A 15,608-nucleotide genomic window follows, 5' to 3' on the forward strand; every position below is an offset into this window, starting at 1 on the left:
TCCGGATCACCACCGATGCCCACAGTCACACTTGAAAATAGACAGATTACTGTAATTGAAAAACCTTTCGAAGAAAATACAGAAGGTATGGTAAATTTTGTTACACTTTTTTAGACACTCAGTAATTGATTACTCATATATAACCAAAAGTGTTTCACTTACATTTTATTTGTATAATACCCGTGAAATAATGTCCACAGATTTATTAAAATTACAACAAAGATAAATAGGTAATAAAGTTAATGTACAATGCTCTCTCTCTATCTCCCTCTCTTTTGATGTCTCTCTCTCCCGTTCTTCTGCTCTCTCTCTCCCCTTTCTCCCCCCTCTCTTTTGCTGTCTCTATCCCCCCTCTCTCTTGATTTCTCTCTCCCCTTTCTCCCCCTCTCTTTTGCTGTCTCTCTCCCCCCTCTCTCTTGATTTCTCTCTCCACTTTCTCCCCCCTCTCTTTTGCTGTCTCTATCCCCCCTCTCTCTTGATTTCTCTCTCGCCTTTCTCCCCCCTCTCTTTTTCTGTCTCTATCCCCCCTCTCTCTTGATTTCTCTCTCCCCTTTCTCCCCTCTCTCTTTTGCTGTCTCTCTCCCCCCTCTCTCTTGATTTCTCTCTCCCCTTTCTCCCCCCTCTCTTTTGCTGTCTCTATCCCCCCTCTCTCTTGATTTCTCTCTCCCCTTTCTCCCCCTCTCTTTTGCTGTCTCTCTCCCCCCTCTCTCTTGATTTCTCGCTCCCCTTTCTCCCCTCTCTCTTTTGCTGTCTCTATCCCCCCTCTCTCTTGATTTCTCTCTCCCCTTTCTCCCCCTCTCTTTTGCTGTCTCTCTCCCCCCTCTCTCTTGATTTCTCGCTCCCCTTTCTCCCCTCTCTCTTTTGCTGTCTCTATCCCCCCTCTCTCTTGATTTCTCTCTCCCCTTTCTCCCCCTCTCTTTTGCTGTCTCTCTCCCCCCTCTCTCTTGATTTCTCTCTCCCCTTTCTCCCCCCTCTCTTTTGCTGTCTCTATCCCCCCTCTCTCTTGATTTCTCTCTCCCCTTTCTCCCCCTCTCTTTTGCTGTCTCTCTCCCCCCTCTCTCTTGATTTCTCTCTCCCCTTTCTCCCCCCTCTCTTTTGCTGTCTCTATCCCCCCTCTCTCTTGATTTCTCTCTCCCCTTTCTCCCCCCTCTCTTTTGCTGTCTCTCTCCCCCCTCTCTCTTGATTTCTCTCTCCCCTTTCTCCCCTCTCTCTTTTGCTGTCTCTCTCCCCCCTCTCTCTTGATTTCTCTCTCCCCTTTCTCCCCCCTCTCTTTTGCTGTCTCTCTCCCCCCTCTCTCTTGATTTCTCTCTCCCCTTTCTCCCCCCTCTCTTTTGCTGTCTCTCTCCCCCCTCTCTCTTGATTTCTCTCTCCCCTTTCTCCCCTCTCTCTTTTGCTGTCTCTCTCCCTATCTCTACTCGCTATGTATTTTCAGCTCTCTCACACCCGGAAACGCCAACCTCACACCACCCTCACACCCGATCAGCACTAGCAACGATTACAGGTCTCTACTGCGCATAACAGCTTTTGAAAAACAGAAAATGCCTATATTATATAGATATATTTTTTTTTGGTTATAGAAGCAGCAGTAGAAATTAGAACGGAAGAGCCAGATTTTGTTCTACCTATCCAAAGACCAAAAATAACAGTAGAACATTCTTCGGACTCCGATTCTGTGTGTTTTGAAGGTTGGTTTTGGTATTTGTAATATAATGATTTTGCTTTTCTATAAGCATCTTTATTTGAATATGGTAATCCGTTTCATTAATTTGTTTTATTCCTAGATGATGTTGAAGTCGAAGATTCTACTTCCACAAGAAACATTGGTACACGTAAGTACAAATTATTTACATTTGTTTTTAGCCCTAATTATTATTTTGTTTTTATAAATATATATATATATATAAAAAAATTAATACATACATATATATATATATATGTTTATTAACAAATATTTATACATTGTAGGATGTTCGTGGAAATGTTCTTTATACAAAACGCATTTGGATACAGCCTAAAATTTGAAACATCTTTCTAATTTACTGATATTGTCAATATACAAACTTAGATAATTGGAGTAAATTATTAAGTGTATTCCAATTCTCAGTTCTATATGAAGCATGTAATGTTGATTGTCACATTAATATATATTATAAACTTCAGTTTATAAAAATTGGACAAAATGAATGTTAAATCTTACTAACAATTTTTTTAATAAATTTTTTTATCTTTAAAAGAGGTTGTGGAAGAAGAACTGGGACTCATATCAAGAGAGACCATAATCGCCGAATTTGATCGGTTAGAAGTAATGATGCATAGCATAACAAGAAGCATCCAAAATTTTAGAAGAGCCATAACGGATCAAATGTATTAAAAAAAAAAAGAAAAAAAAAAAACACTGAAAATTTAACTTACTATATTTCTAATATATTTGCATTTTTGGTTTAGTTTCTATTAAAAATTAATATATTATAATATATGTGTCTGTTATTTTTTAAAAAAGGTAAAGATTAATAATAGAGAAATACATTCAAACGGCATTAATAGTTTTTAATTTAACATATGATATGTTATAAATCATAACCAAAATTTATACATTAACTGTTTAAAAAACAAAAAAAACATTTTAAGAAAACCCACCCGAAAAAAAATCAATGATTCTCAATTCTTGTTTGTAAAATATTCACTAGTAATGCAAGCAACCTATTTGTCTCTTGACGTGCAAGTAAACTCTGCCTGTCAATTTCCAAGCGTTCACTTTGCAGGTCACTCATCTGTTGAAAAAAAGCCCTTTGTTCATTCTGAAAATTTGTGGCTAATTGCAGAATGTTAACCAAATTTACTGATATTGCCTCTTCAGTTGGTGCTTGTGCTTCTTGTTGGATATCTTCGTGTACATCTCCAATTTCTTCTTCTGGTACTTCTACATTTGTACTTGAGGAATGTACAGGAGATGTCTCCTGTATTGGTTGTAAATTCAGAACGTATTCAACATTTTCTGAATCATCTATAATAAAGATAAACAATAATTTCATTTTTACAATGCCACCTATTATAGATTACTATCATCTTTAAATGAAAATATGAAAATTAAATTTAATATTGATGAGATTTTAAAAGGGCAGAATACACATGTATCAGCATCTTTAAAGTATAATATTCCACAACAATTACATTCAAATTTTTTTTAATTGCTGGATATAAGCAAATTACAATTTCAATACAATTGTCAGCTTTTGTTAATTCTATTGCTATCTGTATGTTATAAGCTGGAATGCAATTCTTAAAGCATCCATCATATTTTAGTTTCAGCACCATGGTCAGTGGTTCCAATAAACAAGCACTAACCATGGTGCTGATCCTAAAATGGGATGGATGCTAAGATTTACATTCCATCTTATAAAATATAGATAGCAATATAATTAATAAAATATGAAAAATGTAGTGAAATTGTAAGTTGCTTATAATTTCATGCTGTATCTGAATCTACAAAAAAAAAGTCTTATAATGTTTTAATATGATTTGCACACAAAAAAAATGTTGCTTTACCTTCAAAAAGGAGCAAAGTTTCCTCTCCTTCAATATTCTGTTCATTATGATTCTCTTCTTTAAAAAATAAATAAAAAAAAATTAAAAAAATTATAAAGGCAAAATACATATAGCACACTCTTGAGGGACAATATAGGCACAAATACCTACCAACTTCTTGCAGGACGCTGCTGCAAGCGGCAATCTCTGTTAATGCATGAGCATCTGATTGTGTAGGTGGGGATCCTAAAAAAAAAAAGGGTGCACAAAATTGGAAATATATTACTGCATTATTTAAGTTACTTCCATTACAAACAAAAAGTGAAAAACAGATTGAACATCAAATGTGCTTTTCAACAAAAGTTTCAAAGAAAACAAAATTAAATATTAATATAAGGAAAAAAATTGTATTTGAAATCAATCACCAGTAATGAGTGAGGAGAATGAAAACATTTATCAATTTCAATTAGGATTTAAATACTTCATTAGCAATATAAATATAATAATAATAATAGTTTACCTGCATAATCGTCTGTGTCTCCTTGCACTTCAATTCCCTCCACAACCTCAGGCCCCATCAAATTAAGAACTTTCTTCTCATACTCCATTAGATCAGCAGTATATCCTGGACCACCTCCTGTACCTCTTGCTGAACGTTTTTCTTTGCATAATTTCATTTTAATTATTCTTTTTATATCCGAAAAACGTTTTTTACAATTATTGACATTTTTGGGGTTTATACCCTGTGCAGATACCTCCTGGCTTATATCTTGCCATATCTGCCTTTTACGTGCCATAGGTGTCTGCCTGCTTCTACAGCCTAGCAGGACATCATAGTGATTTAAAATTTTGTCTACAAGAACATTGTTTTGAGATAGGCTAAAATGTATATTTCGACCACCTTTTGTTTTGCTGGCAGTTGATGCGTTTTCCTGTAGGCCAGCAGCAGACATAATAAATAAATAACTAATTTAATATATAAAAAAATATATCAATTATTTTTTGGATTAAAAATTATAAATATACAAATAAAAAAAAAAATTGGAGTAGAAAAATATTGATATATTAATAAATACGATATATATATATAAATCTCTGTAAATATATTGCACCAAAAAAATAAATAAAAATATATATTATGAAAAAGAACAATGAAAAGAATATAGTTTTAGCGACCAAATGAGGGCAACTTTACAGTGTGCAGAAGCGCCAAAAAAGGGGCAGAATAAAAAGAACTTTAATCATAAATAAGAAATAACAAGAATAAACAATCACGTGTTTAATTTCTTTTATTTTAATAGGACAATAACAATAATAACAATGAAACTATTCCCGGAAGTAAAAGTCATGATAATTACTTCCGAGTGATAAATAAAGTGAAAATCATCGGATTCTCCAAGAAACTATACTAGTCATTCGCTTGTCATCGCAAAAAACTTTTGCACGAAATTTGTCTCAACAATATTAATAAATATTGGCGAATAATTGGATTTCGGAAATTGCGAATAGCTACGAAAATTTCCGCGACTTTTTTTGCGCATTTTTTCGGAGCTTGATAAATCTTGCCCTTAGTACTATTGCATTGTCTTGTTATCTTGCATTTGCTAATTATGCAAATCATTGTGACTGGTCCTTTAAATTCAGCTTTAGAGCAGAAGCAGAAAATGTCTCAAGCACTGGGGAAGAGAAATTGGCAGGCCTTACAGCTTAGCTGAACCATGACCTTTTGCCTAATTTAAGATACGCTGCAACTGCAGTCTGTTAGAGCACAAAATAGAAATGGTATTGCAGGAAACTACAACCTGCTGGGTTATCTTAAGTTCAACATCTTAAACTCTGCCCAATACAAAAGAGTTCTTTAACTTGTGCCATAATTGTGTTTGGCAAGAAAGAGAGCCCTCTAGTGAAATGTATTATGCTTGGATTTATTTCAGGTTTGGGGTTATCCTCAAATTCTTAATAGGAAAAGCTATGTGGTAATTTTCCAAAGTCGTTTCAGTCACTGTGGAAAGACGCTGATTTTCTGTTTGAGTAGCAAGCTGCAAAAATTCTATGTGGTTGCATAATAAATGAATAGGAGTAGGAATTTAAGAAAATTAAAATCACTAGAAGAAAAAAATAATAATTCCAGATCAGTATAACAAATGATTAATTTAAAGAAACTTTATTGATCGCAGATACAATAATACTAACATTTATAATTTTATTGGGTTTGATTTTATTCATTTATTTTATTAACCCCTTAACGACCAAGGACTACGCCATACGTCCTCAAAAAAAATAAACGTAACGCCTGAGGACGTATGGCGTACGTCCTTGGTCTGGAAAGCAGCTGGAAGCGATCCTGCTCGCTTCCAGCTGCTTTCCGGTTATTGCAGTGATGCCTCAACATCGAGGCATCCTGCAATAACCCCCCTTGGCCATCCAATGCAGAGAGAGCCACTCTGTGGCCCTCTCTGCACCGGACATCGATGGCCGGTTTCGTTGGTGGGTGGGAGCCAGTCTGGGAGGCGGGTGGGCGGCCATCGATGGGCCGTATGAGTGGAGGGGGGTGGGATCATGGGCGGGAACGCCGGGGGGTGCGCGCGTGCACAGGGGGGGCGCGCGCACGGGTAGGGATCAGGTGGGAACCGCTACACTAAAGAAAAATGATGTGAAAAAAGTGGCAGTGAGGGCCAAAAATATCTAAAGTATATCGATCTAAGAGATCTGGGAGGGGATGGGGGGTTGGTCTTTTTTTTGGGGGGGGGGGCAAGCTACACACTACAGAAAAATATTTAAAAAAAATAATAAAAACAAATGTTTCTTCTGTTAAGTGTGATCAGTCCACGGGTCATCATTACTTCTGGGATATTACTCCTCCCCAACAGGAAGTGCAAGAGGATTCACCCAGCAGAGCTGCATATAGCTCCTCCCCTCTACGTCACTCCCAGTCATTCTCTTGCACCCAACGACTAGATAGGATGTGTGAGAGGACTATGGTGATTATACTTAGTTTTATATCTTCAATCAAAAGTTTGTTATTTTAAAATAGCACCGGAGTGTGTTATTACCTCTCTGGCAGAGTTTGAAGAAGAATCTACCAGAGTTTTTGTTATGATTTTAGCCGGAGTAGTTAAGATCATATTGCTGTTTCTCGGCCATCTGAGGAGAGGTAAACTTCAGATCAGGGGACAGCGGGCAGATGAATCTGCATAGAGGTATGTAGCAGCTTTTATTTTCTGACAATGGAATTGATGAGAAAATCCTGCCATACCGATATAATGTCATGTATGTATACTTTACACTTCAGTATTCTGGGGAATGGTACTTCACTAGAATTACACTGTAAGAAATACATAAAGCTGTTTAATAACTAGAGATTATGTTTAACGTTTTTGCTGGAATGTAAAATCGTTTTCATTTACTGAGGTACTGAGTGAATAAATGTTTGGGCACTATTTTTCCACTTGGCAGTTGCTTAATCTGTTTTCTGACAGTTTCTGTTCTCCCTCACTGCTGTGTGTGAGGGGGAGGGGCCGTTTTTTGGCGCTTTTACTACGCATCAAATATTTCAGTCAGCAACTCATTGTATTCCCTGCATGATCCGGTTCATCTCTACAGAGCTCAGGGGTCTTCAAAACTTATTTTGAGGGAGGTAATTTCTCTCAGCAGAGCTGTGAGAATTGTAGTTTGACTGAGATAAAAAAAAAAAAAAAAATGTTTATTCTGTAATTTGTTTACTGCTTTCAGAATTTGTTATCTTTGCTAATGGGATTAAACCTTTGCTAAAGTTGTGTTGTTTACAAGGATTGAGGCTATAACTGTTTCAATTTATTAATTTTCAACTGTCATAGATCTTCTGTGCTTCTTAAAGGCACAGTACATTTTAATATTATTCTAATTGAATTGTATTTCCAAGTTGCAAGTTTATTTGCTAGTGTGTTAAACATGTCTGATTCAGAGGATGATACCTGTGTCATTTGTTGCAATGCCAAAGTGGAGCCCAATAGAAATTTATGTACTAACTGTATTGATGCTACTTTAAATAAAAGTCAATCTGTACAAATTGAACAAATTTCACCAAACAACGAGGGGAGAGTTATGCCGACTAACTCGCCTCACGTGTCAGTACCTACATCTCCCGCTCAGAGGGAGGTGCGTGATATTGTAGCGCCGAGTACATCTGGGCGGCCATTACAAATCACATTACAGGATATGGCTACTGTTATGACTGAGGTTTTGGCTAAATTACCAGAACTAAGAGGTAAGCGTGATCACTCTGGGGTGAGAACAGAGTGCGCTGATAATATTCGGGCCATGTCAGACACTGCGTCACAGGTGGCAGAACATGAGGACGGAGAGCTTCATTCTGTGGGTGACGGTTCTGATCCAAACAGACTGGATTCAGATATTTCAAATTTTAAATTTAAACTGGAAAACCTCCGTGTATTACTAGGGGAGGTGTTAGCGGCTCTGAATGATTGTAACACAGTTGCAATACCAAAGAAAATGTGTAGGTTGGATAAATATTTTGCGGTACCGACGAGTACTGAGGTTTTTCCTATACCTAAGAGACTTACTGAAATTGTTACTAAGGAGTGGGATAGACCCGGTGTGCCGTTCTCACCCCCTCCGATATTTAGAAAAATGTTTCCAATAGACGCCACCACAAGGGACTTATGGCAAACGGTCCCTAAGGTGGAGGGAGCAGTTTCTACCTTAGCTAAGCGTACCACTATCCCGGTGGAGGATAGCTGTGCTTTTTCAGATCCAATGGATAAAAAGTTAGAGGGTTACCTTAAAAAAATGTTTGTTCAACAGGGTTTTATATTGCAACCCCTTGCATGCATTGCGCCGATCACGGCTGCAGCGGCATTCTGGATTGAGTCTCTGGTAGAGAACATTGGTTCAGCTACTCTGGACGACATTACGGACAGGCTTAGAGTCCTTAAACTAGCTAATTCATTCATTTCGGAGGCCGTAGTACATCTTACTAAACTTACGGCGAAGAATTCAGGATTCGCCATTCAGGCACGCAGGGCGCTGTGGCTAAAATCCTGGTCAGCTGATGTTACTTCTAAGTCTAAATTGCTTAATATACCTTTCAAAGGGCAGACCTTATTCGGGCCCGGGTTGAAAGAGATTATCGCTGACATTACAGGAGGTAAAGGCCATGCCCTGCCTCGGGACAAAGCCAAAGTTAAGGCTAGACAGTCTAATTTTCGTTCCTTTCGTAATTTCAAAGCAGGAGCAGCATCAACTTCCTCTGCACCAAAACAGGAAGGAGCTGTTGCTCGCTACAGACAAGGCTGGAAACCTAACCAGTCCTGGAACAAGGGCAAGCAGGCCAGGAAACCTGCTGCTGCCCCTAAAACAGCATGAATTGAGGGCCCCCGATCCGGGATCGGATCTAGTGGGGGGCAGACTTTCTCTCTTCGCCCAGGCTTGGGCAAGAGATGTCCAGGATCCCTGGGCGCTAGAGATAATATCTCAGGGATACCTTCTGGACTTTAAATACTCTCCTCCAAGAGAGAGATTTCATCTGTCAAGATTGTCAACAATCCAGACAAAGAAAGAGGCGTTTCTACGCTGCGTACAAGAGCTCTTGTTAATGGGAGTAATCCATCCAGTTCCACGATCGGAACAGGGACAGGGGTTTTACTCAAATCTGTTTGTGGTTCCCAAAAAAGAGGGAACTTTCAGACCAATCCTGGACTTAAAGATCCTAAACAAATTCCTAAGAGTTCCATCGTTCAAGATGGAGACTATTCGGACAATTTTACCTATGATCCAAGAGGGTCAGTACATGACCACTGTAGATTTAAAAGATGCTTACCTTCACATACCGATTCACAAAGATCATTATCGGTACCTAAGGTTTGCCTTCCTAGACAGGCATTACCAGTTTGTGGCTCTTCCATTCGGATTGGCTACAGCTCCAAGAATCTTCACAAAGGTTCTGGGTGCTCTTCTGGCGGTACTAAGACCGCGGGGAATCTCGGTAGCTCCATACCTAGACGACATTCTGATACAAGCTTCAAGCTTTCAAACTGCCAAGTCTCATACAGAGTTAGTGCTGGCATTTCTAAGGTCACATGGATGGAAGGTGAACGAAAAGAATAGTTCACTCGTTCCACTCACAAGAGTTCCCTTCCTGGGGACTCTTATAGATTCTGTAGAAATGAAGATTTACCTGACAGAGGACAGGCTAACAAGACTTCAAAGTGCTTGCCGCACCCTACATTCCATTCAACACCCGTCAGTGGCTCAATGCATGGAGGTAATCGGCTTAATGGTAGCGGCAATGGACATAGTACCCTTTGCACGCTTACACCTCAGACCACTGCAACTGTGCATGCTAAGTCAGTGGAATGGGGATTACTCAGACTTATCCCCTTCTCTGAATCTGGATCAAGAGACCAGAAATTCTCTTCCATGGTGGCTTTCTCGGCCACATCTGTCCAGGGGGATGCCGTTCAGCAGACCAGACTGGACAATTGTAACAACAGACGCCAGCCTTCTAGGTTGGGGTGCCGTCTGGAATTCTCTGAAGGCTCAGGGACAATGGAGTCAGGAGGAGAGTCTCCTGCCAATAAACATTCTGGAATTGAGAGCAGTTCTCAATGCCCTCCTGGCTTGGCCCCAGTTGACAACTCGGGGGTTCATCAGGTTTCAGTCGGACAACATCACGACTGTTGCTTACATCAACCATCAGGGAGGGACAAGAAGCTCCCTAGCTATGATGAAAGTATCAAAGATAATTCTCTGGGCAGAGTCTCACTCTTGCCACCTGTCAGCAATCCACATCCCGGGAGTGGAGAACTGGGAGGCGGATTTCTTAAGTCGTCAGACTTTTCATCCGGGGGAGTGGGAACTTCATCCGGAGGTCTTTGCCCAAATACTGCGACGTTGGGGCAAACCAGAGATAGATCTCATGGCGTCTCGACAGAACGCCAAGCTTCCTCGTTACGGGTCCAGATCCAGGGATCCAGGAGCAGTCCTGATAGATGCTCTGACAGCACCTTGGGACTTCAGGATGGCTTACGTGTTTCCACCCTTCCCGTTGCTTCCTCGTTTGATTGCCAGAATCAAACAAGAGAGAGCATCAGTGATTCTAATAGCACCTGCGTGGCCACGCAGGACTTGGTATGCAGACCTGGTGGACATGTCATCCTGTCCACCTTGGTCTCTACCTCTGAAACAGGACCTTCTGATACAGGGTCCCTTCAAACATCAAAATCTAACTTCTCTGAAGCTGACTGCTTGGAAATTGAACGCTTGATTTTATCAAGACGTGGGTTTTCTGAGTCAGTTATTGATACCTTAATACAGGCTAGGAAACCTGTTACCAGAAAGATTTACCATAAGATATGGCGTAAATACCTATATTGGTGTGAATCCAAAGGTTACTCTTGGAGTAAGGTTAGGATTCCTAGGATATTGTCTTTTCTACAAGAAGGTTTAGAAAAGGGTTTATCTGCTAGTTCATTAAAGGGACAGATCTCAGCTCTGTCCATTCTGTTACACAAACGTCTGTCAGAAGTTCCTGACGTCCAGGCTTTTTGTCAGGCTTTGACCAGGATTAAGCCTGTGTTTAAAACTGTTGCTCCACCATGGAGTTTAAACCTTGTTCTTAATGTTTTACAGGGCGTTCCGTTTGAACCCCTTCATTCCATTGATATAAAGTTGTTATCTTGGAAAGTTCTATTTTTAATGGCTATTTCCTCGGCTCGAAGAGTCTCTGAATTATCAGCCTTACATTGTGATTCTCCTTATTTGATTTTTCATTCGGATAAGGTAGTCCTGCGTACTAAACCTGGGTTCTTACCTAAGGTAGTTACTAACAGGAATATCAATCAAGAGATTGTTGTTCCTTCTTTATGCCCAAATCCTTCTTCAAAGAAGGAACGTCTACTGCACAACCTGGATGTAGTCCGTGCTCTAAAATTTTACTTACAGGCAACTAAGGAATTTCGACAAACGTCTTCTCTGTTTGTCATTTACTCTGGGCAGAGGAGAGGTCAAAAAGCTTCCGCTACCTCTCTTTCTTTTTGGCTTCGTAGCATAATTCGTTTAGCTTATGAGACTGCTGGACAGCAGCCTCCTGAAAGAATTACAGCTCATTCTACTAGAGCTGTGGCTTCCACTTGGGCCTTCAAGAATGAGGCCTCTGTTGAACAGATTTGCAAGGCTGCAACTTGGTCTTCGCTTCATACTTTTTCCAAATTTTACAAATTTGACACTTTTGCTTCATCGGAGGCTATTTTTGGGAGAAAGGTTCTTCAGGCAGTGGTTCCTTCTGTATAAAGAGCCTGCCTATCCCTCCCGTCATCCGTGTACTTTTGCTTTGGTATTGGTATCCCAGAAGTAATGATGACCCGTGGACTGATCACACTTAACAGAAGAAAACATAATTTATGCTTACCTGATAAATTCCTTTCTTCTGTAGTGTGATCAGTCCACGGCCCGCCCTGTTTTTAAGGCAGGTAAATATTTTTTAATTTATACTCCAGTCACCACTTCACCCTTGGCTTTTCCTTTCTCGTTGGTCCTTGGTCGAATGACTGGGGGTGACGTAGAGGGGAGGAGCTATATGCAGCTCTGCTGGGTGAATCCTCTTGCACTTCCTGTTGGGGAGGAGTAATATCCCAGAAGTAATGATGACCCGTGGACTGATCACACTACAGAAGAAAGGAATTTATCAGGTAAGCATAAATTATGTTTTTACTATAAACTGGGTACTGTCAGACAGCTGCCAGTACCAAAGATGGCTACTAATAAGTTAGAGGGGGGTGGTTAAAGAGCTGTTTGGGGGGCATCAGGGAGGTTGGGGGCATCAGGGAGGTTGGGGGCTAAGGGGGGATCCTCCAGAGCAGCATATGTAAATATGCCTTTTTTTGTACTTAAGATGGCGGGGACAATTGTAGGGTGGGGGAGGGAAGAGAGCTGTTTGGGAGGGATCAGGGGGTGTAATGTGTCAGGTGGGAGGCTGATCTCTACACTAAAGCTAAAATTAACCCTGCAAGCTCCCTACATGCTACCTAATTAACCCCTTCACTGCTAGCCATAATACACGTGTGATGCGCAGCAGCATTTAGCGGCCTTCTAATTACCAAAAAGCAACGCCAAAGCCATGTATGTCTGCTATTTCTCAACAAAGGGGATCCCAGAGAAGCATTTACAACCATTTGTGCCATAATTGCACAAGCTGTTTGTAAATGATTTCAGTGAGAAACCTAAAATTGTGAAAAATTTAACTTTTTTTTTTTTTTTATTCGCATTTGGCGGTGAAATGGTGGCATGAAATATACCAAAATGGGCCTAGATCAATTCTTAGGGTTGTCTACTACACTACAATAAAGCTAAAATTAACCCTACAAGCTCCCTACATGCTCCCTAATTAACCCCTTCATTGCTGGGCATAATACACGTGTGGTGCGCAGTGGCATTTAGCGGCCTTCTAATTACCAAAAAGCAACACCAAATCCATATATGTCTGCTTTTTATGAAAAAAGGGGATCCCAGAGAAGCATTTACAACCATTTGTGCCATAATTGCACAAGCTGTTTGTAAATAAATTCAGTGAGAAACCTAAAGTTTGTAACAAAATGTGTGAAAAAGTGAACAATTTTTTTTATTTGATCGCATTTGGTGGTGAAATGGTGGCATGAAATATACCAAAATGGGCCTAGATCAATACTTTGGGATGTCTTCTAAAAAAAAATATATACATGTCAAGGGATATTCAGGGATTCCTGGAAGATATCAGTGTTCCAATGTAACTAGCGCTAAGTTTGAAAAAAAGTGGTTTGGAAATAGCAAAGTGCTACTTGTATTTATTGCCCTATAACTTGCAAAAAAAAGCAAAGAAAATGTAAACATTGGGTATTTCTAAACTCAGGACAAAATTTGGAAACTATTTAGCATGGTTGTTTTTTTGGTGGTTGTAGATGTGTAACAGATTTTGGGGGTCAAAGTTAGAAAAAGTGTGTTTTTTTCCATTTTTTCCTCATATTTTATAATTTTTTTTATAGTAAATTATAAGATATGATGAAAATAATGGTATCTTTAGAAAGTCCATTTAATGGCGAGAAAAACGGTATATAATATGTGTGGGTACAGTAAATGAGTAAGAGGAAAATTACAACTAAACACAAACACTGCAGAAATGTAGAAATAGCCTTGGTCCCAAACGGTCAGAAAATGGAAAAGTGCTGTGGTCATTAAGGGGTTAAAGGAATAGTCTAGTCAAAATTTAAACTTTCATGATACAGATAGAGTATGCGATTTTAAGCAACTTTCTAATTTTTTTAATTTTTCTTCGTTCTCTTGGTATCTTTATTTGAAAGAGCAAGAGTGTAAGCATAGAAGCCTGCCCATTTTTGGTTCAGCAAGTGCTGAACCAAAAATGGGCCGGCTCCTAACCTTACATTTAAATACAAATACCAAGAGAACGAAGAAAATTTGATAATAGGAGTAAAGTAAAAATCTGCTTAAAATCCCATGCTCTATCTGAATCATGAAAGTTTAACTTTGACTAGACTATTCCTTTAACTGAAATTTAAAAGTTATGAATCAACATTAATTTTTATTTGGTAGCCCCCACAATTTTTTTTTAAAAGCCAGACAATGGTGCATTCATTTGTAATTATTTAAAATAATTTTAAAATGTTAGGAGCCAGTAATAAAAATGTTAAGAACCCTCTCTCCCACAATTGGTCGAGCCCCGATTTAATCTTCACAATGCAGGGATAGTCCTGGGTTAAAAAAAGGAAATTTGAAACTGAAGCTTTGTGTCCCCTGACCACAGATGATGCTGTATATAATAAGCACAACTAGAAAAAGATTTCACCTTCTTACAAGGACTTCTATGTTTAACAGGGAGGCAAAATAAAGTAAGTTTTCCATCTTCCTTAAATGGGCATAACCCTTTCTTTCACAGTTGACCCCTTTAAATACCCCTTGATTAAAGGGACACCATTTTTCTTTCTTTTTTTAAATTAAAGGGACAGTTCACCCAAAAACTTTCTCCCCTTTAAATTATTCCCAATGATCCTTTTTACCTGCTAGAGTGTATTAAATTGGTTATAAGTAGCTCCTTTACTCATATTTCAGCATTTGAAATAGCTGATTTAGCTTGTGGTTTCCCAACCTATACTGAAAGTTTTGATACTGGCGTATACGCTATTGACAAGCCTAAGTAAACACAGCCAGCAGAAGAGATTACACCCTCAGTGGGGGGCATGAAAGTTAAGTAATAAAATGATAATTTGCCATTGTTCTCTCTATGTATTGAGCTTTGGTGTTCCAGACAAATATAAGATAAGGAAGCAAGTCTGTGTACATAAAAGTGATAACATAATGAGATCTGATATTACCTGAAGCTCAACCCATTGTAATAGGCTGTGGTTTCAAAGCACAACACCAGCTACTTCATATACACAAATAAACCCGAAAATGCAATTTCTCAAATATTTTATACTCTGCATTTGGTATAACAAGTCATTTAAAATACATTTATGGAAAAACAATTTTACAGTGTACTGTCCCTTTAAGCATTTGGTTAATGACCATTTACGTCCCTGTTTGTGAACTAAAATCTTGTGTCATTACCACATTTTAACCACCCCTTCCTTCCCTGTCCACTTACCCAGTCATCACTCTCTTTGCCGCCTCAGAAAGTATTTTTCTATTCCTGACACTGCAGTCAGAACCCATATCTCACACCTCATTTCATAATAACAGAGTGATAATTCAAGTGCAGTTGTCTTGTTGGGCTATATGTAAGGGAAAGGTCAGAAACTGGGCTTTTTTATGACTGGAGTTGTTACATTTCTCTTATGACTAGTATTTCGTTTTCCCTTTGTAAAATATGATGAGATTTTCCGATCAATAACTCTAGTTACAGATAGATGTCTGTAGACAGACACATTGACAGTTATAGACTTCAGTAGTGATTTATATAGCAGTATATTGATGCATGCAGAGAATTGAATATCAAAATAAAAAAATAAATTTGTTTGTAGATATTTTCTCACAACATTATAATTTATTTATAAAGCAATATTATATTATCCAGCAACTGTATAACTGTTCCCACG

The 15,608-nt window shown here is 38.9% G+C and overlaps 2 protein-coding genes across 6 annotated transcripts in view; one reads left to right on the forward strand and one right to left on the reverse strand.

Annotated features, from left to right (window-relative positions):
- The window catches only part of SLC20A2 (solute carrier family 20 member 2), a 254,933-nt gene that overhangs the window by 141,682 nt on the left and 97,643 nt on the right, over positions 1-15,608 (forward strand). The window lies entirely within an intron of this gene.
- Positions 2,534-4,202, reverse strand: LOC128647349 (uncharacterized). The gene is made up of 4 exons (XM_053700132.1): positions 4,046-4,202; positions 3,697-3,771; positions 3,547-3,603; positions 2,534-3,004 (listed from the first exon to the last, which is right to left on the reverse strand). Exons 1-4 carry the CDS (start codon positions 4,200-4,202, stop codon positions 2,649-2,651), a joined length of 645 nt encoding a protein of 214 aa, XP_053556107.1. The 3' UTR covers positions 2,534-2,648.

Source organism: Bombina bombina, chromosome 2 (assembly GCF_027579735.1).
Source record: "Bombina bombina isolate aBomBom1 chromosome 2, aBomBom1.pri, whole genome shotgun sequence".
NCBI lineage: Eukaryota > Metazoa > Chordata > Amphibia > Anura > Bombinatoridae > Bombina > Bombina bombina.

Bases quoted from the DNA above. Each gene is read 5' to 3' on its own strand.
- LOC128647349 (XM_053700132.1), bottom strand. From the start codon at position 4,202: ATGAAATTATGCAAAGAAAAACGTTCAGCAAGAGGTACAGGAGGTGGT. The intron at 3,772-4,045 runs GTAAACTATTAT...TTTTTTTTTTAG, and splicing joins AGACACAGACGATTATGCAG to GATCCCCACCTACACAATCA. The intron at 3,604-3,696 runs GTAGGTATTTGT...TATTTTTTAAAG, and splicing joins CAGCGTCCTGCAAGAAGTTG to AAGAGAATCATAATGAACAG.